We start from the raw sequence: 27,824 nt of genomic DNA, 5'->3' as shown, positions 1-27,824 counted from the left end.
CCGCTCTATATACTACCTATAGACAAAAGTCGGTACAGTCTCTATTTATTGTTGGATTCTTTTTATTTTTGTCTGCTCCCATTCTGTAGTCGGTAAATAGAAAAAAAGTCGACATGATGCATGTTTCTTTTTGTCTACTTCCGCCCTATAGACTACCTGTAGAGAAAATTCGATAGTCCTCATTTAACCTTGTTGAATATTTGTCTATAGACTGTCTATGGACAAGAGTCTATGGACAAGCTGGGTCCCCCAGCCTAAACGTCAGAAACATATCGTGCAAAAGAAAACGAATATTGTTCATCGTCTCAGGAGTTGTAACTCTGAAGCCCGCGTCATTATACAGCTTGTCCCAATTAACTGTCATGCACCAAGATTTAAAATGTGCAAATACCACGTAGCTAGTCAGAACCAAGGTAATATTGTTTGCCGTCGCTTGGAGATACTAATATTATCTTTTGCATTCGGCCTATAGTTAAATAATGAGTTTTAATTAATCAACTTCTTGATATTAAATTAGATGAAAATTGTCAATGAGAAAATTGTGGAGGAACATGAGAAACTCTCGGTGCAGCTTTCTGTTGCTCAATACGCGCTACATAAAAGTGTTTTTCCGAGCGTGAAAGACGCCGCCGCTATCACTTGCAATGCAATGCAGCTCTTGAAGCGAGCAGAAAGGCGCGCTCGTAAATCTCACCTGTTACAATACGCCCCCCTCACACGTTATGCTGTTTAACTTTTCGACGTTTGTCTGAAATTGGTGACGTCAGTAGCTTCATCGTTTCTTAACGTGTTCAAATGTACGAGTTACGACCACCAGATAATTGTATACTTGAGTTGTTTTGGTGCGCGTGCGCTGGCCGACGGGCTTTCCTAAAGCTTTCGTTGGCCTCCAATGAAAGTATGTTTTATGCACGGGTGCGATTTCGACATCCGTATGGCTGGCCTTTCCCTGCATCGCTTTCCGCGCTGAAAGCTCGAAACGCCCGTCAAGTCGAATGGCGGGACATTTGGCTATACAGCTCTAAAGGCAGGCCAGCAAAATAATTTCGCGCCTTCGAGAACACAATGGCGTCACTTCTGTTATAACAAATTTGGCGTCACATTATTTTTTTCTTCCGCCGGAAGTGTTCCCTCGTCACACAGATGGATATGAGCCGCTGATAAACTGCCATATTTTGAACGTATGGACTTCTATGGAAGCTTCGCTACCAGGCATGTTTACCTTGGTGAGTGTTGTTCTCGGCGCTCACTTTGCTTTGAAGCGATAGACAGCGCGAAGATCACTTCGCTCGCTGCTGCTGCCACGTTTTCGCACTCCAGCGTTTTGACAGCGAGTGTCCGCGGTCATCAAGAATGATGTGCTCATGTTTGCTGTGCGCGCTGACACCATGCTTGTTAATTGTTAGCAAGCGAGTGTTTACAAGTTGATACGGCCGATCAAAATGATGTATTTACTTCGTATGGCTGTCTGATATTTGCTATCGCAATCGATGCTACGCCTTTCGTGCGAAACTGCGACTTTTTCGTTTCCGTGTCTGTGGTCAAAAAAGTGGGCCGATCCCAGAGGTTGTGCAATATACCGGCCGTAAAGCGGAGGTAAAGCAGGCTTCGAGAACTCAGAAAAGTGAAGCGAAGAGTGCGTACATGTTTTGAAATCACGTACAAAACGTACAGAATAGCGTTTACTCGAAAAAGAACAAGCACAAAACGAGCATTCGAAGCACATATATAATTGATGACAAAGCGCTCCTGATAACAATGTGAAGGACGTAGTGCTGCCTGCATACGTTTCTCGGTAAAGATTACAGTTGCGCAATCTGTCGCGGTGACGACGGCTTGCGACGTGGGGAGGGAGAGGTGACGTCACCCGCCTTTCGTATATAAAAGAACCAGCCTAGCATCTGATTCGATTGTTGTTGCAGCACCGCTATGGGACGGCAACGCATACTCCAGAGGAGTGGCGTGAATACGAGGAGTGAGTAAGGGAAAAAGAAATGGCAGTGCGACCAGCCGCGGGGTGCTGTCAAAATTACCATTACTCACATTACTCTTATATTGCCATTACTACCATCACTATAATGCAATAAAGCATTGCATACCACCCTCAGGAGTTGTAGTGGCGAGTTTCAACAGCTACGCTGGTCTTTTGCAGGGCCGGGCCGAGATGGCGAGTCATATTTTACTAGGATATATATTTTTATTACTTTGTGTCCGCGCATAAGCGCTGTTGAGCATGACTACTATTGATCCTGATTTTGAGTGAATCCGTCTTGGCCTCATTTCGATTACTGAATGAATTATACACATTTATGACCTCTGCATGTAAGTGGTAATGTTTCCATTCCTAATAAATGTTGTAAATTATTAGGATAGTTTTTTTTTCATGAGTCGTTAGCATTGCCTACTGGAAAGAGAAGCAATGCTGAGACACACATCATTCATGTGCATTTCAGACGCCGTTGACGAAAGACTCTGCCGGAGGGGTCACTGAACTCAACAAACAAAGCACGCAAAGCAATTTGTAGCGAGGTGAACGTACAGCAACATATTCATTCTCTAGACGTAAGCTATACATACCACTAGGATTAATTGTCAGTTGTCTAGCTCCTATATAAAAGAACATATAGTGAACTTGGTGCTGTATGTACAGGGTGTGCCAACTATCATCCACCAAGATTTAAAGATATGCAAATGGCACGTAGCTGGACAGAACCAAGATAATGTTGTTTGCCGTCGGTTGGAGATACTCAGATTATTTTTTACCTTCCACCTGATAATATAATTAGTCTTAATTCATTTATTGTTTTATTTTATTCTTTTATTGGTACTGGAATCCCGGTATCGGGATTATAGCGGGGTGGGAAAAAGCAGTTTCACAAAACTGGCAAAATGTAAAGAAAAGAAATAAGGGTGCAGGTTGAAGCCCTGCAGCCAGCATCAGGAATACAACATTTGAAGACGATATCAAACAGTAAAAATAAAATACACAATAGAACAGTAAAGTGATGAAACGCAGTAACACAGACTAGGTAATATGTTGCGCGAATAACGTCAGTGATGGTTGCAACACTTTATTTCATGAAGTGTTGATGCAAACACTTTATGCAAACGATGACGGACGGTTCGTAATATTCGCTCCCATCATCCTCATCTGTTGTCATGGACGGTTTGCTCTTTTTTCTTCGATCTTCCTCCACTGTTGTGACTGACGGTTCATCATTTTCGCTCGAAACTTCTTCAGTAAAATTCAAAAGTTCAAACTCTGCAATAACTTTCCTGGACGGCTCCGACTTTAGGCCATGCACGTTAATACCACGCGCCGCTAGGTAGGCCTTCAGGACGAAGCCCTTGTCCCCGTGGGCCTTCGTCTGCCAGTTCCGGGGAAGAGCGATGGTGACGTCATGCTTAAAACCGGCGGGGAGGGGACGAAGGTTGCCTTTCACGATATTCGACATAACCTCCAAGCTTTCGAAATCCATTTCAAAGTTGTCGCGGTTATTGCCACCTCTGATCTGCACTGCTGCAGCTGTAATAGAAGGTACAGAGGACAGCTGTTAGCCGGCATGATGACGTATATATATAGCTCTAACCAGCGTTTACTGTTGAGTGTATATATATATATACATATATATATATATATATATATACATATATATATATACATATATACATATATATATATATATATCTGGATCGCAAGCTATTCGTTTCGGGGTGTTACATTTCACAAACACCTAAGGTGGACAGAGCACATAAATAAGGTACGCACTAAGGTTGCACGATCTGTTGGCTTGCTACAACGGATCCGATGCTTCTTGCCTATCAGGCTTCTCATAAAATTGTACTTTTCGTTTGTGCACTCGCATCTTAGCTACTGCCTCTTAGTATGGGGAAACGGTAATAAAACAGATATAGAAAAATTGGCAGTACTGCAACGGCGAGCTGTTCGGTTGGTGAACTTCTCAAAACAATACACAGGATCTTCTATACTAATGATGCGCTACAACATTCCTAATATTAGAGACTGCATACGGCTATTTAAAGAGATCGATCCAGCAACGGAGAGCTATTTTCAACTCGTTACCTGAGTAGAGACACAGGATACAACCTACGTCACACACCAGTAGTAATAAAGAAACCAAGGACAAAATATGGCATGCAAACGATCGAATATGAAACCATGTGTTTATGTAATACGTACCCTGACATTGTTGACGAAGCTATAAATTCTAGAACAATTCACAAATTTAAACATGCAATACAAAACATATTTTCTGATCACAGTGTGATTAACGAATGTTAATAAATTTTCTGTGTTTAATGTCAATAGTAATGTTATTAATGTTATATTCTGAACGTATAACTTTTGTTAATGCCAGAATGTTCTTATTTTTGCTGTGCTGTATTTATTTAGTTACTTGCAATTTGGCAAATGTTTGATACTTTTCAATGCGTTGAAAATATTGCTGTAAATAGTTCTGAAATTTTGTGTCTTATTAGTTGTACTTTGTTTTATCAGTAGACCGCTACATCTGCTGCTCCAGAAGTAAAGGCCTTAGTCAAGAGGATTACGCCCTCCTTTTGCCTTACCTTGCGGGAAAACCTTGTATTTGTGTTGCCCAAATAAATGAAATGAAATGAAAAAAAAATTATTAAAGTGGATGAGAAAACAGTGCCGCGGTACCTCAATTAGTAGAGCATCGCACGCGTAATGCGAAGACGTGGGTTCATTCCCAACTTGCGGCAAGTTGTTTTTCGTCCAATCTTATTTTCATTATTATGTGATTTCCCCTGTATTGTCCTTGGCGTGTTTGTTGGGTTCCTATGCTATGATTAATTAAAATCACCCCTCGTTAAACCCCCTTTCTTATCGTTCATTATATACCGAGGGTCTCGATTCCGGCAACAGATGCTTTCAAGCAGCACGTGTGGGTTTATTGACTAGTTGCCTTCACCCAAAAAGACCACGTACTCGTGACGCCTGCGGCAGAAATGATGTTCCTCATCCGTCACCAAGGTTTGTGAGTGGTGGCGCTGGCTAGCACTCCCAGGGTTACTTCAATAACACGTAAATACCCCAGAAAGTGGATGGGAGAAGGGCGCCGCGGTAGCTCCTTTGGTAGAGGAGCGCACGCGCAATGCAAAGATGCGGGATCGTTCCCCACGTGCGGGAAGTAGAATTTTTCATAAATTTATTATCTCTTTAATTCATGCAGTAAGTAAAAATTTGTCTTGTGTTGTCCTTGGTGTCTGTGTGTTGGGGTCCTACGCTATGGTTAATGTCGGGCTCCCTGGTTAACCCCTGTGTGTGTATATATATATATATATATATATATATATATATATATATATATATATATATATATATATATATATATATATATATATATAGGAATGCTTTGCAATTTTGACACATTTGAAAGAAGATATTGTAACCGATACGGAAGTAGCGAAGTATTTCCTCTAAAATGCGGGCCACTATTCTTCCAATGCAGAACACCAGTACTTAATTATCTCTTTCCAGCGCACGCAATAAATCAGCGGAAACACTTCCTCCTGTGAAACTTGAATAGTCATGCTTCGTCCAGGCTTCCGCATACTGTCGAAAGCAAAAATGGGGTTTACACATGGATATCAAAATGTTCTTGTTTAGTTAACCTTAAAGAATATGCTCAATGTATTTAGAGGCTCTTATGTTTATATTAGCACGTTTACCTAAAGGAAACTTCCACTTTCTGTATACAATGCCCATCGTGTTTCCTTCGTTATTTCCTAACTTGCATGCTGCTGACAATGAATTCTCAAAAAACGTAGTTCGTAAACGTTGTCTATTATTATTCGTGTTACACTCTGCTAAATTAAAAATTTAATTCTGTTTGTACGTGTCAAAACCACGACCTGATTATGAGGCACGCCGTAGTGGAGCATTTAAAAAAAATTTGGACCACCTGAGGTTCTTTAACGTGCAACTAAGCCTAAGGATACGGGCGTTTTCGCATTTCACCCCCACTGAAATCTGGCCGCTGTGGCGCAATTTGAGCTAGCAGTGCTTCTCGGAACGACTGAGACGTGATGAAGGGGTCTTTTTTGACACGCTTAATAAAATTCTATGGGGCAGCCTCGTAACATTGGTCTTACAGCTACAACGCAGGAAATATTGTCTGTAGAATTAGTCGGTGCTTTTTTAAAGCACAGTGCTACATTGTAACTGAATGCTGACAATTTAAAATTGCATTGATGCTTCGATGCTCTATCATATTTGTCCTGAATATCTCGTAAAATCGTAGACCTGCTACCGCATGCTATCGTCGCCACTTTTTATAATTCGGCTGCCCAATAAAAGACCACATATACGAAAATGATATTTCAAGCAATGCAAATTCTGTCCGACCACTGTACTTACTAGTGCCCTAGAAACATCAAGAAAATTTCAGTCTCAATTGCTATACTGTCATTCTAAAGCGCAATGCAGAAAAAAACAATCAACTCTATGCGTTGTCTCATTCATATTTATTATCAATATGTTTTTGAGTGGTAGGCTGTCAAAGCACTAATATATGCATTAATACTGTGAGGTCTTTTTCTGTAGAAGACAAGAGTTCAACATCCTGTGTGCTACATACATAAAAACTCAGTAGCGACTAAAATCTTTAAGTGTTCTAGTCAGCAATCTGTTACATTGCGTCCTTTGTGTATCATACGTTAAAGAGGGGTGTTCCAAACGTTAACCACGCAGAAAACGTAGAGCTTCGTAATGCCAGTGATTATGCTCCTGTTGAGTATTGTGACGTCATCTCTTCTTGAGTTCGAAATGGGCGCTCACAGACCATACGCACCTACTCCGTGTGTCATGTGCGCACCAGGCCAAGTCCACGTAAGTCTGACGATAGGCGTTCCGTCGATCTCAACGTGCCCTTCGACAGCTCTCAGGTCCATGATATTAGCAGGAGGAACATCACTCCGCCGGAGGTCGCTGGTGACCTTAAAGGAAGCGCCGCCTGTGATTCTCTGGAACGGGCGCGTGGGCTCCAAGTCACCTAGGAGGGTATCCTTGAAAGCGTAGTTGGCTGGGGCTGGTATGATTGGTAATTCCTTTGATGACACTGCAACCCACATAGCAACAGCATTAGTACCGCACTAACTTTAGGCGCGGCAATCTAGGGGCGAACTTGAAAGGCAACAGTATCTCTGGTCGCATTTGATAGCAACACTGTATGCTGCATAGAACGTCCGTAGAGTACCTGCATACAATGACCGCTATAAATAGACTGAGACAGGCCGCAGATGTATGCGTGCTGTTCCAAATACAGCTTGTTGAAAGAACTTCGTATTCGTGAACGATTTGATGTAATATGACGAGTTTCGGCCACGTATGATGCAAAGATGCTCAAAGACAAAGTTTCAGGAGGTACGGTTGCGATGTGTTTCTTTGCCAGAGCTGGTACAGATTGCAGCAATCTTTGAAGCGACAGGTTGAAACAGCCCACAAAGGCACAACACAAGTGTCAGTCATCACACTTTTATGGTTCAGTCTCGCCACGATTAAGCTTCCGGAACAACTCAGTGGAATTGAAGGCTTAAACCATGCAATATGCGCCAACAATACAACGCTATAGACAAAAGCATCCATAACCGGCCAGCCGCAATCCTTCCTTCTAGAGGTAGGTGCTCAACCAGATAAAACAACACCTTACGACATGCGGTCGCCAGTGCACCTCCAAAAATGTATCTTTAGTAGGTTGTATTAGGCTTGAAGCAACTGTGCTACGTCTATCATATAGGGCGTCTAGGCTAGCGCTCACTAAACTGGTCAACGAAAATAAAAGAATAAAAGCATGCGGTAAAGTGCAATTTTAAGACGTGAGGTATTCATGTCACCATACCTCTCGCGTCTAAATACCGCACGTCTTCTAAATACCGCACCGTGTTTTTAAACTTTTTGTTATTATGCAGCTTGGTAAGATTAGCCGGGGCACACGCTATATGATAGCCTACACCTTGCGGTAGGATCGCACTATTTATAAACTGCTGGCGGTCATCATGTGGCAATTCATTCACAATGGTTAGAGCACTCACCATCTCTTTCACTCTGAACTACTTCGTAGCTAGAAAAGTTTGAGAGTTGTGCTTTAAAGCTATTAAAACCTTGTCTTCATATACGAATATACGTAAAACACTTGCGCAATGTTAATCAAATTCTAGGTTAGTCTCCAAGCTAGCTGGAAAGGTGCGGCGCATCAGACGCGCAACCCACGACCCTATGCGCGCGCCACAATGCTGCACGTGAAATCGTTCAATAAGAATAAAAGGAGCCGGTCATATATAAAACCCTTGCAGAGACACCAAAGTATGAATTAATGCAGTCGTATTGATCTTGAATTCTATCATGCATTTCTTATATGTACTTCCTTACAACCACAGCCAATTTCTTGCCTTGTGCGCGAAATCTTAGTGACATCCGAATAACTACTTCTTTATTTTTAAATCTCCATGCTGCTTCACGAACGGACTTTCATTGATACACTTTTCCTATTGTCGTTGCTAAACTGTGGAAGCATTATATCCCGATTTATGATTTCTTGGTTGCGTTAAGAACTAAAAATTCCGGCCATACACAATATATGTTAGTTACAGCACCTGCGAACCGTCCAGGGCTGTTTATACGAGTTTAGAAGAACTTTTACACTGGTGTCGACCAAACACAGCCGATATTTATCGCAAGGCTATCGTAATGAGCAAGTCATGCTATCACAGAAATTCGATAGAGTTGCCAATGAACTTTCCTAGTACGAAGCAGCACCGGCTGAGAAATAAACTGCGCCAGTTGGAAGGATTATGTGTTCTCCTTTCCGTGTGAATTCTGAGTTTGACCAAATTTTGTTTGATCGCAATAATTGTTAGCAGTCTGTGTTCAGATAAGGTAAGACTTAGAAGAGTGACGAGTAGACTTTTTTTTCAGTGAAAATTTTATATGAGGAAGCTTATTGTCCCTCTAGAAAGAAATCACCATGAATTATCATGCCAGAGGCAGTCTGATTTCAGGGGAGAAAATTGTATATCATTAAGGGTGCACAAGCGAAATTGTGCGACTTGAAGATTTGACGTGCTTGAAGACGCACCATCGAAAAACTAGAACATTGTATGCTACCAAACATTTTTGGTAATGGGAAATGATTACAATTACTGGCCCAAGAACTTACAATTTACTCACATTATTTAATTATTTTAGTTTATTTGTTTATTGTACCGTCGTGGTTTTACGGCATTGTTGAAAGGAGTAAATGATATCTAATAAGGGAGAGGGAAACTACAGTATGCAAAAGAACTTTGAGAAGAGTAAAAAAAGAAGATACATGTAAAAATGCATATGAGTTACCCGTTTCATAATTATGTGATCCTGTCAAATGGTTGCAAATTGTTCAATGTATTGTTGGAGTGCGTGAGTAAATGAGGGGACATATTTATTACAAAAGGAGCAGTGTTCCAAATTTTATTACCAAATTATTGTAGTACACGTTCACCTATACCTTATTAGCGAGAGGAATGTTCAATTTACCTAAGGATAATTGTCTAGGGCAACGTGGAGTGCAACGCAACACAGTAGGGCAAGAAAAGGATGATTTTATTTGGCAGTGATGTCTAAGGAAGAAGCCACCACCCTACGGAGACTATTAAGGAATAGATATGGTCATGGAATTATCATGCACCGGATACACCCCGCACAATTGTCATATCCATGCCGATTCGTTGAAGTACCGGACACCCTAGAACACGTATTGCTGGTGTGCCAGCAATGCGATAAAGGCACTCCAGATGAAGCTACCGAATCGCTACACTTCTGGCCCTGGCAACAAAGAACTCCAACCATTATCACGATCAGAATCGCTATAAGCGACCGAAGAAACGTGGGAGACAATGCTAACCCCACCGAGCCTGGAGGATCAGCAAAGTTTTTGCGGACAGATCGCGTGCCGCGTCATCAGCCAACGGCTTCCTGGACTGAGAGAGCCGACAACCTCCTACCTGTTTCGCCCTATAAACGTTTACTCCTCCTCCTGAGTTAGCGCACGACATCCAATCCAGAAGCTAATTTGTAGCAAACAGTCTCAATCGGCGATTGTCAGTGTAAGTGATTATATTTGACGACTCCAACGTATTTAGTTGAGCATCAATTCTTAAGGGTTTAATGATTTTCACCTGGATTTGGAAGACGACTTATTTTCTTTTTTGTGGGCGTGTGTTAACACTAAGGATATTTCATACCCATTGGCAAAAATTTTTTAATTTGACGTTCGGTTTCAGCTCAAGATCATCTCCATTAATAGGTCGAACTATCATGCATACGTCTCCAGCCTAGATCAGCACATTAGAAGGCTGAAATTCACTACGTGCAGCAAATCATCCAGATCTAAGGCAAAAAGTAATAAATAGTCCGCGCGCCATTTCTGCAGGAACACTGGTGCGACGGTACCGCAAAGAACACGTCATGGCATTCATTACGACTGATTGGTAAAGATCCTTAAGGTAATTCCAAAAAGCGCAAACATACCCCTCCGACCACCAGAATCTGGTAGTTTAAACAGTAGTACAGAGCAATCAACAGTGTCGACTGCTTTGAGAATGACAGGTACTAACGTATCGTAAGTCAAGGCTGTGTCCTAATGGTGATGGAGGCAGCCTAATCTGGTCTGAAACCGTGTTGCTAATGAGAGACCCCGTTAAATTTTGCGATATATCTATAAACAAGGTTTCCAATGATTTCTTAAAAACAAACATTATGTATGCTCAAGAGCAGATTGGCATGTAATTGGACGGGTGAGGGCGATCGTACTTTTAATATATCGAAACAACCTTTGATGTTTTACACAAGTTCGGTGCTTTGCTACTTCTACAGAATCATTGAATAGACGACATCAAACTGGCCCGAGAATGTAAAGGTTTTCTTTAACGACCCTTACTTTTACTTCATCGAATCCTGCCGACTTTTGATGGCATTCTTAACTCTATAGATGTCGTTTTTGAACGTTCATGTGGTGCAGTGAAACAAAATTGACACTAGAATTCTGAAGACTACGTTCATTACTGAGCTCCACAAATTTTGCAGCTAAAATGGACCAAGGAAAATAAATAGACGTTAAATAATCAAATCGTGCTCATAGCAATAACATCAGGAAGTGCCCTTGGTGCACGAGAATTGCGAACGACTTCATTCACAATTACTCAAGTTTTTTTTTTTTCAGTTACGGTTCGCCTGTTCTACTGGAATTTCGCAATTATCCTTTTCACTCTCTTTCATCGTTCCCACAGACTTGTTGCGTATAGATTTTAACTGGCGTCAATAAAGGTAGTGATCTTTTTGAGTTTTCCATTTACCACACCACTAATCCTGCTCTGTATGAATTCGGCAATTTTTTTAGTCATCCTGAGACATAGAGGCATGTCACTAGAATGATTTGAAGCTTTTCTATTCAGTCTAATTCTACTTTCAAGAATGGATGTGAAGTTTAAAAATTTCGGACGATGTCATCACGCTATGTCCTGACCTAAATTATTTATAATAATATTGTTATTATTTATAATAAATCTTGTCTATCTTGGTTACACATCTAGGACCATCACCTTTTCCTACTGGGAATTGTCGACACCGAAAATAATGGCCAGTGATCGGCAGTAGACTTATCCCATACACAAGGCAAACTAGCCTTTTTCGAATTTGCAATGCTTGATCCATTGAAGTAGCGAAAGTGCAGGCCCTCTGACGAGATTGCGAAAGTGGTATGATTTTATAAGTGTGTATAGTCATCATGACCTGAACTACTGGTATCAGTGTTCATATCACGATCTATAAACACCAGCTCGTCAATATTCTTTTGGTTGGTACTCGAAACGTCGTTTTATGTTTGTCAAGAATGGAGACATAAGGAAGGACGATAAGGTTCACCGAATGTAAGTGATGATTCCAGAGTGATGAAAAAAGACTCAATGGCATATGTGCCGCATGAAGGCGGCGGGAACGTTGTAAATACGTGGTGCATATTGTAAAACGAGAGCTACTGCTCGCCCAGAGAAGATAATCGCGCGACTGACATGCCATTGTGTAATCTCGAATAACAATTATTTCGCCCTTCTTTGGCCACGTTTCAGCAATGATGCCAAGGCGTTGCTGCTGCTAAGATAGAAACGAGAAAAGGTGATTCAATTTTTTTTTTGTGCTGTGAGTGTTGCCATGAAATATTGTCATGCATCTGTGACAACAGTTGCTGCCAACTTGTAAATTCGTAAGCGGCATTCTTAGTAGCACGTGGTATTAAGTACAGACACGATCAAGTTAATTACGCCACATGACAAATTAGTCAATTTCTACTTTCACTGTCCTCCTCATAGTTTCTGAACAACCCTTTGGCATAATAATTATTGCGAATGCCTGGGGATAATTGCCACCAACTGGAACATTTATGATATCCATTACTTCAGAAATAATATTAGAATAATAACGACTCTGACCTTGCTAGCTATGCCCGCTGTCTTAACGTCAAGCATGCACTTTAGTCTACGTCGAATATTTATATTTGTAGCAATACATAGCTGCATGACTGAAGAAAACTGATCACAAGAGATGAACCTCAAGCTGTTTTACAGGAATCGAAGAGCATATGTTATTAACTAAAGGTCCAAAAATCCCTTCATTCCGACTTTTTGCGTTCCTCTTTCTTTACAGTTACCATACATTTCCAAGGAATGGGAGACATTGGTTAAAAACGAACTCGTTTTTAAGTTGTGTAGCACGTAACCATTAATGAGCAAAATATTCTAAAGAAAACCCTTCGTATCAAAGTGCCTTATAAAGTCCTAATAAGCCCAGAATTTCGTCTCGTGTAATAAGAAAGAAAATTTACATTTTGGTCAATGCCCTGCTAGGAATAATTTAACTACGTTTACGTTAATATCGTGAAAGAGGTAAGGTGAAGGTAGGTGAAGGTAGGTGAAAGGTTAAGGTAGAACGTTTATTGTGCAAAAAACGACGTGCATTTTCTGTGGCAAAACATTGCGACACGATAACAAGGTTTTCGCACTTTGTCTCAGTTAACATTTTTTTTCTGTGTTAAATAAATATGTACGTCGAAGAACTAGTATTGGTTCCATTGCATGAAACGTTTTTTTTTGCCTAGTAGAAAATGTTAGTTACTACAAAAATATTTCCCTTTAGCGACGTTCTTTATATGCACGCACCCAGCTGACCTTAGTGGCATTATCGGCCTTTCTCACTAGTCTGATAACATATAGGTAATAAAAGCACATAGGATTTCAGATAGTAGGTGCAAGTAGAGAGTAGTACCAGAAGTAGTTACGCCAGACTAGCTTTAGACATATAGTTATGCGTGCTTTGGCATGCTTGAAACCTCAACACACGAAAGAAAAAACACGGATAAAGTATCCCTGAAAACTGAAGCTCAACTCTTTTCGTGGCTCTGATCGGACAAATTTTTCTCACTTTTTTCACTACAACAAAAGAAACACCTTGGAATGGAATATCAATATCAATATAAATTTAGTATTATTGCTAAAGCTACATAAAAGAGACGCAATACAGGATCTTAAAATAAGCTAAGTTCTTTTGCCTAAAATAAAAGAATTCGGCATGTTTTTAAAATAATAGAATATTAAGTCTTGTGAGGCCATTCCATGAAATGTTATTCTACGAATATTGTTTTTAAACGCTCTTAGATCTGGCCCATTTCCCTGCTTTTGCAATTTTCATGTTTTCCTGTTTCATGTTTTCATGTTTTTTTTTACGAAATGAATACGGTAAGAAACAGCATAATTTTTTCTAATAATGTTCAAGAGCATATCTGAAGACTTGTCATAAAATTTTCCAGCTTGGTCACTTTAGTTAAAATGGATGCAAAACGCCACTGGTTTTGGCGTCATAAGAGGTGATTTCTCAAAATAGCAAAAGTTGGCAATCAAAAAACACAGTGGCCGGCAGGAGTTTGAGTTTCTGTGAGCAACTATTTCTAATAATTCAAATTACCAACAAATATATGGCCACATACAGTGTTTTAGTTATGCAATGACAGCTCGTCAAACATGTAAAATCTGCAAGTCACAAAATGGGTGTTTGTCTTCGGCGAATTACAATTTTATTCCTGTAGATCCGCGCTGTGTGGCGGAAAATTTTCTTACCTATACAATTTTCGCTGGATACAAGAAAATACCCGGGTCTCCGAGATAAGTCGGTCCTTCACGACCATACCCATCTTTCTTAATTTAACACTTTGTACATTTCCAAAGAATCCGCTGAAAGAAAATAATTTACAGTCATGATCCAGGATTATATATCCGGAATTGACCCTTTTACCAATTCTGGATATATAAAATAAAGACGAGAGGGACATTTTTCATGTAAATCCGCGATGGATCAACGCACCGCGTTTGTGTTTTCCATCCCATACCACCGCGTCGGGGGGGAATCCCAGCCTACGGTACGCATGTCTAGTCTTCTTGCCTCCGTTAACGTATGCCATGACAGAGTACCTTCCTCGGCCCATGAACTGGGTGAAGTGGCCGCTGTACGTACCATCATTTTTCATGATGTCAGGATCTGCGAAAGCAGAAGCAAAAAAAGAGCGGCGTGCGAGTCGTAATCTATTGAACATAATAAATCAATTTATTCCGGTTTAAATGTTCTCGAGGTGAAGCGAAGCGATGGCGGAGTCTGCTTTCTCAGCATTTTTGGTAACCCACTACGTTATCGCGTACCATTGCTAATGGTGGTGCTTCTTTCTCTCTCCTTGTTGGACTTCATTATTTTTATTCTTGACCCTCGACATTACCGAATCCGCAAGTGACGATATTGGCATTTCCTCTATTATCGATGTATTCATGCTTTCTAAATGCTCAACTACACATAACTAATTGGGTGTCTAAGAAGGTACAATGATCCCCACAAGCTATTCATTTACAAGCCATTTTGTCCGCGCTCCTTACGCAACTCATGTACGAAGTGCAGAAATAAATTGAAATTCAAAGAAAATTCAAACGACAACGCCTGAGCAACAATAAAAGAAATCGGTATATCGCAGTTATACGACATCTTTTGCGACACGAAACTACCGATCTGCCCCGGTCACCTACAGGAAAATTCTGGACCATGCATTTTTTTTTATTGCGAGAGCAATCATACACAATCGAGCCATAGTCATGTGGTGCTCTTTACCATCGCTGCCGCCGTAAAGTCATAGTATCGACGGCGCTTGAACGGACAGCGCGCAAAGAGTTTTGTTCAAGCGATATCCTGTACTTGTGAGAGCGAGAGGAGGTTAGGCCGAGAAGATTGGTTCATTGGTAACTTGGGAGCCTAATTTGAATGTCTCCTGGGGTTCGAGCGAAGAGCGCGCCACACAGAGTTCCCTCCGAATAGTGCGACACATACAGAGCTGCTATTGTCTACTGGAGCTCCAAGCTTAGCCGTTTAGCAAGCATGTGATTGGCGAGTGTGGCACATGAATTAGCGTAAGCTAAGTTCACCTGGCTTAAATATGCTTTGTGTGCCTACAAAAATTTAATTTCAAATAAATATCGCTGTATAGATGAAATATTTCGCAATAATTGCGCACGATTGAAAAGAAAATGTAAGTGCATATTCACACTGGCGACTCGCCGAGGTCACGCGACCTCGGCGGGCGGTCGCATAAGTGACACGGTGGCAATAACCACTTTGCACGATAAGTGACTGCTTCGGGTCAGTGGCTCGCTGCTGAAGAGAAAAGAAAATGAAGAGAAAAATTCCGACGCATTGGTGTGCCCTGAAAGCACTGATTGCTTGTCAATCGTGAAAGAAATATGTCACATTAACGCTTGAAGCAAAGTAGTATGCGAAGATTAGGCGAATTCGCGTAGGCATCGTGATTTCCATGGTAGGTTATAGATGGCCGGACAGAAGTTATCACACGTAAATTTCGCGGTAAACGTTGTTGCTTTGGATACAAAAACGGGATGAAACGCAAGCACGCTCCCAATTACTGCCCGGGTCTTGGAGCTAGGCCAGCGTGCCACCATGGGCTCTTGTATGCAGGCGTTGTATGCAAGTGCTCTTCACACGCAGGCTATAACGCGGTTATATTTGTAGTGCGCATGCTCTGGTGTCCACGCAACGAACAAAAAAATAAATATAAATAAGGACAACACAGTGGTAGCTTCGCCCGGAAGACGCAGCACTCCCTGCGACAGCAAGCTTTAGAGTTGCCCGTATGCTCCTCAGACGGTACTCAAAGCATACGCTGGTGGGAAATGTGCGAGCGACGCGGCACGTTACACAATTCCTACTGGATCGAAGGAACAGCGTCCTCCTGCATGCTACGAGACGCCTAGCGACGCAGGAATGATGAAAGGCGCCGAGAGTCGTGTTGCAGGCGCTTTACGTTGACGGCGCACGAGCCGACACTTACAAGAAGCTGTCGTCAGCCAAAAATGCACTAAGCTTCTCAAAGCTCTGGCGTGCGCACGTAAACATTTCAGGGTGTTCAATTCCACCTTACGAAGCATGCACCTGTGGTCTTATAATTACAGAACTGGAGCTTTGTGTTGGAGGTACCGTGATCGAATCCAATCGGTGGGTACATGTATTTAAGTAGCAGTGTACACATATGAGCATACTGCCGCACTGTAGCCATGGTGAAGAGCCATGTGGTGCCATAAACTTGAGCTTGATTGTCAGCATACAGCTGGGGTACTACGACGATGGCCACGGAGAAAATGAGGTTTGAGTGTACACATCACTGCTAACACTATATTAAACGACAAGCTAAAGTATCGGTAACCTCACTGACCATCCTCCACGGCTTTGCGTTAGCCTTACGATGAGACAAATCGAGGTCCTACAACAGGACTTGCTGCATTCCACAGAGCGCCCATGTTTCTAGACGCGTGGCAGGTGTCAGGGTGCTATTTCTGTTGTTCAGCAGCTGTGGCCTCGTGTGCGGCATCGCACCAATCATGCCACTTCCACGTATGGTTACAGTGCTGTCTGAGGAGCTGAAGCCCAAGGCTAACCCAGCTATGCCTGCAGTTGGTTCACCCTTAAAACCATAATTGCAGAATCTTAAAAAGTGTCCGGGGGCTGCAGAGGCCTGGCGTGATGGGCGAGGAGTCTTAACAAGCGCCGCTTACCCATTTCCTGGAAAGAATGTTTGAATGTGCATACGCGTACGCTATATTAAGTGTTTAGTTGTTGCTGCAGGCGGAAACGACGCAGCGACTTCGCAAGACGCACGAGAGTGTGAGCGATCTATTGGAAGAGATGGAAGCCACACCGTGTCGTGGGGAAAAGTAATATTTTGCTGTATTTCTGTTGCCTGCACTGCAGTGTTTTCTGCAACGTTCTTTATTACCGTTAAAGAATAATAATGCAAATCTAACCCAGGTGTTTAATTTGGGAAGCTTTAAAACGATTAATGAAATGCTCGGCAATTGGTTTTATTCTGCAGAGCACATTGCGCTATAGCGATTACCCTACTTGCACGATTACACCGCGCCACGGAGTGTAACGCGCAGTGGCATTACCGCCCAAATATAAAAACAAAAACATAACTTGATGACAGTTCTACCGCGCAAATCAAGTAAAAAGTCCTGAATCAACGCTCACCGTGTTGAAACACGTTAAAGAACATACAAATGCATACAGACACGCAAAAAGCTCAATCTTAGTGGCTAGTCCCAATCGCAGTCCGACGGCACCTCCTTCTCGCTGTCTGCGGACCACAGAAATTCATCTGCAGTTCAATATGGTGCATTAGAACAGCTACACTTCTTGAAGGCCCGCGCAAACATCGTCTGCCGGAGGGAATTCCATGCACTATGGATCCACCTTGCGATGTCTGGAGGCGTCAACTTCTTCAGACTACCCGTTCCATGCTATTGTGGCTAGCTAGCTTGCAATAAATTTTTCAGTAAGAATTTGTTTTATCCTTGATCTTGAGTAGAATTCGTTAAGACCGTAACGCGCATGCAAATTTGAACGCACCTTTTATTCAAAAGATGTGAGCGTTAGAATCATGCAAAGACGTGCTTGTCTGCCCTCCCGAATGTGAGATGCGGAGACCCGCACCAGATGACCCACATGACCACGAAAATACAGTTCCTTTATGATTGGTCCCTCTCTCGATGACACTCTGTCCAGGGTCGGTGGGCTGACTAGAGTGGTTTGATCTTGGAGATGTGACAACAGTCATCACCATCAGCCTATTTTATGTACACTGCAGGATAAAGGCCTCTCCCTGCAATCTCCAATTATCCCTGCCCTGCGCCAACCGATTCCAACTAGTGCCCGTGAATTTCCTAATTTCATTGCCTCACCTAGCCTTCTGCTGTCCCCGATTGCGCTTTACTTCTCTTCGCATCTAATTTGTAACACTCCCCGTAATAGCCCAACGTGTATCTAATCTGCGCATTACATGAATTGCCCAGCTCCATTTGTTTCTCTGAATGTCACTTAGAATATCGGCTATACCCGTTCGCTCTCTGATCTAAACCGCTCTTTTCCTGTCCCTTAACGTTATGCCTAGCATTCTTCGATCCAGGCACGCACCTAGGATTTTTTTTCGGGGGGGAGGGAAGGGGGGGGGGTGCCCAACCCAAGGCAACGTTTCTATGCAAATGAGGGGTGTACCTTTACTAGTACAAATGTGAATAACGCCCACCATTTGCCATAAAAACGCATAAACCCACAAAACAGAAATGAAATAAGGCGTATTTTATAGGTACGCCTATGCGATACACCTCTCCTTGGCAAACAAAGAACCACGTCAAATGAACTCGCGCAGGAAGAACACTGCCAAGAGCAAGTAAAGAAGCCCCGAGAGTGTAAAACTTTAGCAGAATAGAACTTAAAAAAACAGCAGTAGACAACAAAGGCACACGGACTACGCGGAGTTGTGTTACTCCGCCAGCCAATCACAGCAGCAAACAAAATCGTCGTCATGCGACCTTTTCAAAATGGCGTCGTACTTGATACCTCCGGAGCGTCTGCTGTTCTTGAAGAGTCTTTTCATCGGCGGAAGCAATGAGTTGTGCAGCAGACATGGACAAAATGTAAGGAGTCTGAGCGTTTCACTCTTCAAAAGTCTGCGGTGCAGTTCATTTCACTGCTGAACCCGTTTTACTCATGAAACTTCACTGCCAACTGAAGTGAAACTTCACAACAAATAGCTCTAGCGAAGCAAGCATGTTATTTCAGTTCAATAAAGAATTAGGCATTCGCCATTCCACTACAATAGGTTAGGTGAAAGGTATAAAATTACGCGCTACTAATTTCATTGTTGTAGTTACCGCGTTATTTGGGTAACAGAAAAAGTTTGAAGTACGAATTATTTGCAGCCTCGCAGAGGAACAGTGGCTGGCGGTTATGAGGGCGTGGGAGGGGCTTCATTGCAGACTTAAGTTGTATCCGACTATAGTAGCGTTTTTTGAATTAGCTCTGGAAGAATTGTACAGAGATATACATTCGTGGAACAATCACAGTCCTTTTGGATCCCTCGTTTACTGCTCTGGCAGAAGTGCCACAACCGACTCGTATTGTTATTTGGGAAGTTACGTAACGATGCGTGGCCGCCAGTCGCGTACAACCGCACATGGTGCAGCAAGCTGCGATTCTGCAGGTACTGCGCCCACCGCGGAACATTAGAAAAACACTTACGTAAGCATAGCAGAGAAGCGGCTACGCTAGGTGGCTCGAATGATAACTGTAGAAGAGTCATTAATACACGGAATTGTCCTCCACTTACGAGGGCGTTATGACTGCTTGCTCTTTAAATGAAAGATGATTCAAATGTTTTCACTCATAAACAAATAAACGGTTAAAATTGGTAATTTTCGCTTTTCTTTCCTGTTTGGCTGTTGCCTTGGCTCTCTCCCTTAGTAGATCGCTTAATTTGTCAGCTCCTTGCTACTCTTGTTTCCAGTTGTCTATTTTGCACGAAAGTGCTGTACAATTAGGGGAAAACCAGACAACGTAACGGGTGACAGTCATATTGCTTAAGAGTATAACAATATCACGGGTATCTGTTCTGAGGATCTCTCAGCGCCGCGGCGAGCCGTCACTCGAGGAAACAATGAAACAAAAAGAAAAGTTAAACGCAATTGGCATTTCCTGTGGTCGCAACTCGTTCCATGTGCATACAGACCAGTTGGCCACGAACTGAATACCTTTCCTGGCCCCTGGATCGCTCTAACAAAGAAGGTTGAAATAAGAAGCAGCAACGATGCGCGTGACCTTTGAATAAACCGCGACAACTGAATGCATTTCGAGTTAATCGTGCTGGCACCGAATTGATGAGGAAACTGGCCTTCACATCCCAGGAGACGCCGATAACTACCGCCATCCAAAAGGAGTGAGAAAGGCAGCAAAATGTTGACCGTCGAATAGCTGTCAAGTCTCAACATTGATTTGGCGGCGCTTTAGGAATATGTGTGAGAAGTGGTGGCGTGGGCGAGAAGGGGGGGGGTATGCATATTTAATTTGGGGGGGGGGGGCGGGCCCTCCTGCTTGGGTAGGTGCCTGCTTCGATACATTGGTGTTTGCGCGGTCCTTAACTTGCTTTTGAGCTTCTTTGTCAGTCTCCAAGTATCTACTCCATATGTCAGCGTCGGAATAACGCACTGATTGTACACCTTCCTCTATAATGATAATGGTAAGCTTCCAATCAGGAGTTGACAATGTCTGCCGTATGCGCTCCAACTCATTTTTATGAATCTGAGTTCTCTTCCATGATGAGGGTTCCCTGTGATTAATTGACTTAGGGAAATGTACTCCTTGACAGACTCCAAAGGCTGACTGGCAATCCTGAACTTTTATTTTCCTTGCCCGGCTAGTGATCATTATTTTTGTCTTCTGCATAATAATGTTCAACACCATTCTTAGACTTTCCTTGTTAAGGTCCTCAATCATTTGTTGTAACTCGTCTACAGTACTTCTGAATAGAACGATGTCATGTGCAAGCCGATGGTTCCTGAGATATTCGCCGTTGATCCTTCTCCTATGCCTTCCCAGTTTAATAACTGGAATACTTCCAAGCATGCATTGAATAGCCTTGAAGAGATTGTGTCTCCTTGCCTGACCCCTTTCTTTATTGGCATCTTCCTACTTTTCGTGTGCAGAATTAAGTTAACTGTGGAATCTCTACAGATGTCTTCCAAGATGTTTATGTAAGCGGTCTCTACTCCTTGATTATGTAATGCATCTATGACTGCTGGTATCTCCACTGAATCAAATTCCTTTTCACAATCTATGAAAGCCATATGGAGAGGCTGATTGTAGTTTGCGGGTTTCTCTGTTACCTCAATGATCACATGGATGTGATCTATCGTAGAGTATCCCTTACTGAAGCCAGCCTGTTCCCTTAGTTGACTAAGGTCTAGTGTTGCGTTTATTCTATTGCAAATTATCTTCGTCAACATTTCATATAATACGCGGAGTAAGGTAATGGGCTTATAATTTTTTAATTCTTTACTGTCTCCCTTTCTGTGGAGCAGCATAATGTTTACATTGTTCCTGTTTTCTGGGACCTTTGAAGTCGACAGACACGTCCGTACAGACACGTATAGGGGCGTTTGCAGGAAGATGGCAAGACTATTACACACGATTCAGCCTAGCTTTCTCCCTATATGTGCAGACTTTTCCCCCACATTGCACGAAGGGGCCTTTTGTGGGAACATATGTGACTCAAATAGAGCACCGCGCTAATATTGAGAACATGAACTGGAACGTAGTTGTAGAAACTGTCGGTGAATTTTTACTCCGTGAAAAAAATACCAGATTTGAGTTATCAGTGCCGCTATAGGGCTTGAAGACAAATCCGTATCCAGGGTTTATTGGTAAAAAATATTTGACTCGTATTGAATTAAGTTTTTCGATGAGCAACCAATGTCCTGGAAATCGGAGCCGGTAATCTCCCTGCGCTATCTGCATCGTGTAGAATGCTTTCTGCTAGCAGTAAGATTCGGCCTGCTTAACAAGTAGTACATCTGAAAAATGCATAAAGTACATCAGATTTAATGTGTGAAGGCCAATGAAGGTACGAAGCTCGTGTTTAACTTCGTATTGTGAAACCAACACCACCGTTATTTGAAAGATGGAAGGGAACAAACGGGAACTACACAGCATTAAAGGGGGGGGGGCGATTTCCAGAAACTTTGTGGCAGGTACGCTAATCCTAATACACGACTTGGACTACTAGAACAGGAAAATTCTACTTCTACGGTAAAGTGAGATACACAAAGGAATAAGCAAAGTACTAGGTGTTTAGCTAATTGAACTAAGTAAAGTATTAGGTGTTTAGCTAATTGAACTAGGTGGCATAATGTAGTTTAAGAATGGTAGCCCGTGACATTGCAAGGCGTATCTTCCTGCAATGAACGAATAGCCTCTTTCGTCTGTGTCTTTCCACGCGTAACATTTTGGTGGAGGTTAGCGATCCCCGTCCTTGCCATGGATCTTCGAAGTGGTCGGCACATCGAGCTTGTCACCATGCCTCCCGGTGACGAGGCCGCCTCTGCAATGGCTTCGGCTTGTCTGACTGCTCCAATCGTAACGGTTGCCCCACATCGCGACCCTGGTGTGTTCTCCGGCCTGGAGGGACAGGATGTTGACGAATGGATCAAGCTTTATGAACGCGCCAGTGCTAATAACAGCTGGGACCCAACGATTGTACTCGCCATTGTCATCTTTTATCTCGGCGGCACCCCACGCATGTGGCACCAAACGCATGACGATGAGATAACCAGCTGGGACAGTTTCAAAGAAAGGCTAATGTTCAGTGACCCCACTGGGCGCTAGGTTGCCGTGAGAAAGGCTCTTGCGTCATCTACAGAGCCGTACTATTCATGAATTCTCGACGTCTTGGCTCTATGCCGCAAAGCTGACGATATGTCCGAAGCAGATAAAGTGGCGCATGTGCTAAAGGGGATTGCCGACAACGCTCCCAATTTGCCTGTTTTCGGCAACGTCTCGACTATTGACGCCATCACAAAAGAATGCCTTCGCTTTGAACAAGCTAAGAGCCGCCGTATATGACACCACATCATGGGGCTACCCAACACTGCTGCTACGTCGACATGTGAGGGTCGACCGCGTCAGACCACCACCTGTGACGACGTAACCCGTATTATTCGCCGCGAACTCGAGGCCGCCTGTTCGCCAGCTTTCTCCGCGACGCTTCCCGATCTACCAGAAACCACGATTGCGATGGTTCAGGCCGTTGTACGACAGGAGTTTGAGAACATGGGTCTGAAGATGAGACGTGGAACGTGTGTTCCACGTCTCAACGCAGCGTACCCCAGTTCTCTAGCGGCCCTCCTTGTCACCGCCAGTCCTTTTCTGCCACATCTCGCCGCAACCCGTCCGAATGGCGTACCCGTGATGACAGGCCGATCTGCTTCCACAGCTGTCGCATCGGCCACGTCGTTCATCACTGCCGCAACCGATAGCCACCACCACCATAAACCCACTGCTGCTGATGCTCCTGCTCCGAACCTTTGCTACAGCCGCTCGCCCTCACCTCGACGCCATCAGTCTCGTTCGCCCCAACCCGGTCGCTTCTCTTCACCGCCTATCGCCGCGAGAACGACGATGAAGTTGGTCTGTGCCCTTGGCGCGAGCGAGTGTCGGCCTGGCGGTCTGGTTCCAATGTAAATAGCCTGTAAATGGCCTCTTTCGTGTGTCTCTCCACACTTCAACAATATGAACAACAGGGACACAGAGATGCTCAGTCGAGAAACACACCGCGCTTTGTGTCGATTGTGCCTTTCTGTGTCCCTATCGCTCAGCTTTCGCTACAACAAAGTAGAAGAAGCAATTCTCGGTTGCATTGAGCTACAGTGATTGGTTGACATTTAATTCGTCAAGCGGCTTCACATATCAATTTTACAACCTAATTACATTTATGGGATAAAAGCATGATCGCCTCCGCATCAAAAGCTATGTTCTGAGCATTAAACAGTAGCTTTAATTTATGAAAACAGTGCATTGTAACAGAATGTTTGAAGGTCCGATGAACTCCTGTATATCAATCTTAGATTCTGTTTCAAGTGAATATACCTTGCAATTTCAGGCAACGCAAATTTACAATTGGCACCTAGATTTTTGCCGCCTGTATATCTTTTTTGCGGTGCAAATAGAAGCACATGCGGACTAGTACGAAGTAGAACCGAGTTCACAGAGTCTGACTGTATGTGCCACATATTTATTTTTACCGATATATTACCGATATATTACCAATATGTACCAACATATCATCAAGGGCTGGAGTGACGTAAGAATTCGGAAGAGCTTTGGAAGAGATACAGAGCAGGACGAAACTGGGACGAGTTGGACTTAATGCAACTGTCAGACGACCGGATATACAATTCGCACGCGAAGTAATAACTGCGTGCGCCGCTTTTGGACCATCTGCACTGTCAGCACGAAGTTACTGAACAATAACAACCTCTGCTTAGCATGAGTGGGAACTGGGTTCTCAGACCAGTTCAACGAGAAGCCGGCATTCTTCGTATCTCTTTCGGGTGAAAAAGCCTGAGAAATGATTGGACATTTTTCTCATTCCTAAATTTTTCATAGCCCTCTTGTGAGAAAGGGAGGCCGCAGTCTTCCGCCTCTGCTACTTCCTATTAGGGTTCATGTTTCAGGTAGCGATAGTATCGTATACGTCACAGCAGACGGCGTGTATCGCCTAGCCCTTATGAATGCTACCATGTTTAGGCACGTCGCACTATCGTATTGCCTGCCTTCCGTAAGCCCAGCCTGGACCGCGCAGGCGGTGCGTTTGTCTGCCCGCTAGAATGGGTGGACCATACATAACAACAATGGTTTCAATTTATATAAGACCTATTAGCACTATCTCGACCCACACGGGTTCTTATTGAAGCAAAACCCGATTACATATTTAGGGTGTGCTTGCCAAGACTACGAAACAATCCAAAAAGTTGAGCCCAAGTATGAGAGCAAGTGCGAGAGCCCAAAACCCAGTACACCATATCGCTAGTTTCGTTCGAAATGAAAAGTTGTTTACTTAGGTTGTATAGCTAATAACGACTGAAAATTTTCAGCTGCTCACAATTAGCCCAGGTCAGACAGAGCAGAAATTAATTCTACTGAGCATTGCAAAAAAAAAAAAGAATTTTCCATCTGGACTCGGAAATGAATACCTGGAGAGCGCTGTCAACCAAGTGTGAGAAGATACATCTGGTGACGCTATCAGACAGCTGCGAGGCTCTGCTACACAAGACGCGCAATCCCTGGAGTAATTGAAAGAGAACAGCTACGAAAGCCTGCAGTACCATGCGACGCCAAGAAGCTATTTTATTGCTGGAGCGTCGTTGTCACAGTTACGCCAACTGGAACGATATATTTAACCACGTAAGAAGTCTAGTTTCAAACAGCGGCTACAGAACAGCCGCCTTACAAAATTTCGCGCTAGAGTGCGACGATCTTAGGTAAGGGAGCTTTTCAACAATAAAGCTGAAACTAAACGCCAGAATTACTGCTCGAAAGAAGTGCCGCATCACCGAAACGGGGAGAAACAGTGCTGCTCCCTGGCGATGGCCACCACGTTAAGGCTGCCACCGGTGGGTGTCCCGGCCACGCTGAAATATCTGGTCACGTGCGGCCATTTGCACCTCATCCTATAACTGCATCGTGATTTGTCTGCCCTTCAGCCTTACGAACATTGAGTCAATAAATACTACTTGTTTATAAACAATTTTACAAACGAATACGAGTTTATAACGAGTTTATAAATGAATAAACCTGGGATAGAAAATCACATTCCCTCCCCCCACCCCCTCTAACGCTGGTGAGTAAATCAGGTGAGAATCGGCGACTCTAAGCAGAGCTGAAGCAATTTTACTGGTCGCACTCTAACATTGAAAGTCAAAAAGAGGCTTGATCTAGCTGACAAGCTCACGCGTAATCCTTCACACTTCACACTTCACTTAACTATTGGCCGTCGAGCAGGCCCGGGGTGCGCCTGAAAAGCACAAACCTCACGGCCCACCACAAACGGGCCAAACTGGGGTAGTGGAGAGTAGGGCATAACCCCAGGTTTACACAAGGTCACAACGCATTAAACCGTTGGTTGCCAGCATTAAAAATGTTATTCCTATCCTAGGACACTTTGGGAATCCTTCGAAACTTTGGTCCATCCACAGCGATTCACATATACATAGCTCCATCCTTCAATAACTTGCACATAAATCTATTCTTTCTAGAAAACATACTACACATCATGTCCGAAGCAGTGGTGCTCTATCCAGACAGATCAAAAATATAGTGTGAACTAAACCCGTGTACCTCCTGGACCTAATTCACTGTATCCCATATTATATGTCATATGGAACGTCCAATGTGACTGGTGCAATATTGCACGTATTGCAAGGATTTTACTTATACGTGAGGCACATGATACTTACTTCCCTGGCGCTGGGGCTGCAGCACATCCTTTGAAAGAAAAAAAAGGAAACGACGATAATATCAGCGCACGGAGAAAACGCGCCGATTTCACAGGGGTGCTCACGGAGACACCAAACAAACTCAATGCGCTGTCCACGTAAACCGAAAAAAGATAGATGCACGAATTGAAACAGGAGAAATAAGGGCGTTGGGTACACACAACTAATTACGGACAAGGAAGCACCAGAATTCCGTCGGAGATGCTCGAGGCTTCTCGCGACTCTCGGAAGAACCATAAATTCTTCCATGGACTAAAGGCTATGACTACGGTCAAGGAGTACGCTGATAAAAGCTAATGGCGACACCTCGTTTATTTAGTTATAAATAAGACTGTGCCTAGTCGTGAAACGGAAGAAATTTCTTGCCGGCAGAGAAATTGTTGGCACCTGTAGAGGCCGGTCGAGAACATATTGAAAATGCGTAAGACAACGAACGGATGTCTATACTCCGTTCCCTACATAGCAGTCAACGCTGTGGAAGCTACGCAAGTTGTTCGGCCACTCTGCGCTATGCGCCAACCATCGTTCGCTGGCGCGAGCATGCACGTAAGGCTCCTCGCGACGGGTTGCAATTTAAAAAAACCGGAAGGGAACAACAAAAATAAATTTGATCCAGAACAACGTCTTACCAGCCGTATACTACTGTGTGTGTGTTTCTTTCTAAGGATTAAAGCTTGTTTCATTCTATTACTGAGCCTATACAAAACTAGTTGCTGACAATTGCAGTCAAAAAACATCGAACTGTATCCCAGCGCGAACGAAGCTACTGCAAGACGTCCCTCTAGCCTCCTCAGCGTTCACTGTTATGTATGGAACAAAGTATCAAGTTATCATGAGTTATCAAGCGATGATGCTATTTTCGTTGCCATTATATATCATTTCTTTAATTGAATTCGTAAGTACAAGTAATTTCCCGTATGTTTGCCTTAGGGTCTTTGTTGGCGTTTCATGATATGATTAATAGAAATCGGGCCCCTCGGTTAACCGCCTTTCTTCTCGTTCTTACAGAACGAAAGTCCCAACATTGATGCCTTCAGGTAGCATGTGCGGGTTTACTGACCAGTTGCCTTCACCCAGAAAGATCATGTGCTTGTGAGGCCTGCGGCAGGAAGGATGTTCCACATCCGCCGCCAAGATTTGTGAGTGGTGGCGCTTGCTAACACTCCCACGGTTAGTTCTAGTAGGAAACCGCGCCGTGGTAGCTAAATAGGGCAGACCATCGCACGCGTAATGCGAAGACGTGGGATCGTTGCCCACCTCCGCCAAGTTGTTTTTCATCCATTTTTATTGGAATTAATTTATCATTTCTTTATTTCAATTAGTAT

The 27,824-nt window shown here is 43.3% G+C and overlaps 1 protein-coding gene across 1 annotated transcript in view; it reads right to left on the bottom strand.

Moving 5' to 3' along the window:
- LOC126528325 (XK-related protein 6-like) overlaps window positions 1-26,504 on the bottom strand; it is a 61,421-nt gene extending 34,917 nt beyond the window's left edge. Inside the window, exons 1-3 of the mRNA XM_055068941.2 lie at window positions 26,461-26,504; window positions 14,429-14,602; window positions 6,837-7,103 (exon numbers count right to left, since the gene is read on the bottom strand). Coding sequence (XP_054924916.1) covers window positions 6,837-7,103; window positions 14,429-14,591 — 430 coding nt within the window. The 5' untranslated portion in view covers window positions 14,592-14,602; window positions 26,461-26,504. The remainder of the gene's footprint in view (window positions 1-6,836; window positions 7,104-14,428; window positions 14,603-26,460) is intronic.
- Window positions 26,505-27,824: the final 1,320 nt, after the last annotated feature.

Source organism: Dermacentor andersoni, chromosome 9 (genome assembly GCF_023375885.2).
Source record: "Dermacentor andersoni chromosome 9, qqDerAnde1_hic_scaffold, whole genome shotgun sequence".
Lineage (NCBI taxonomy): Eukaryota > Metazoa > Arthropoda > Arachnida > Ixodida > Ixodidae > Dermacentor > Dermacentor andersoni.
The sequence above is the reverse complement of the archived record's forward strand: the minus strand, read 5'-3'. Positions and strand labels throughout refer to the sequence as shown.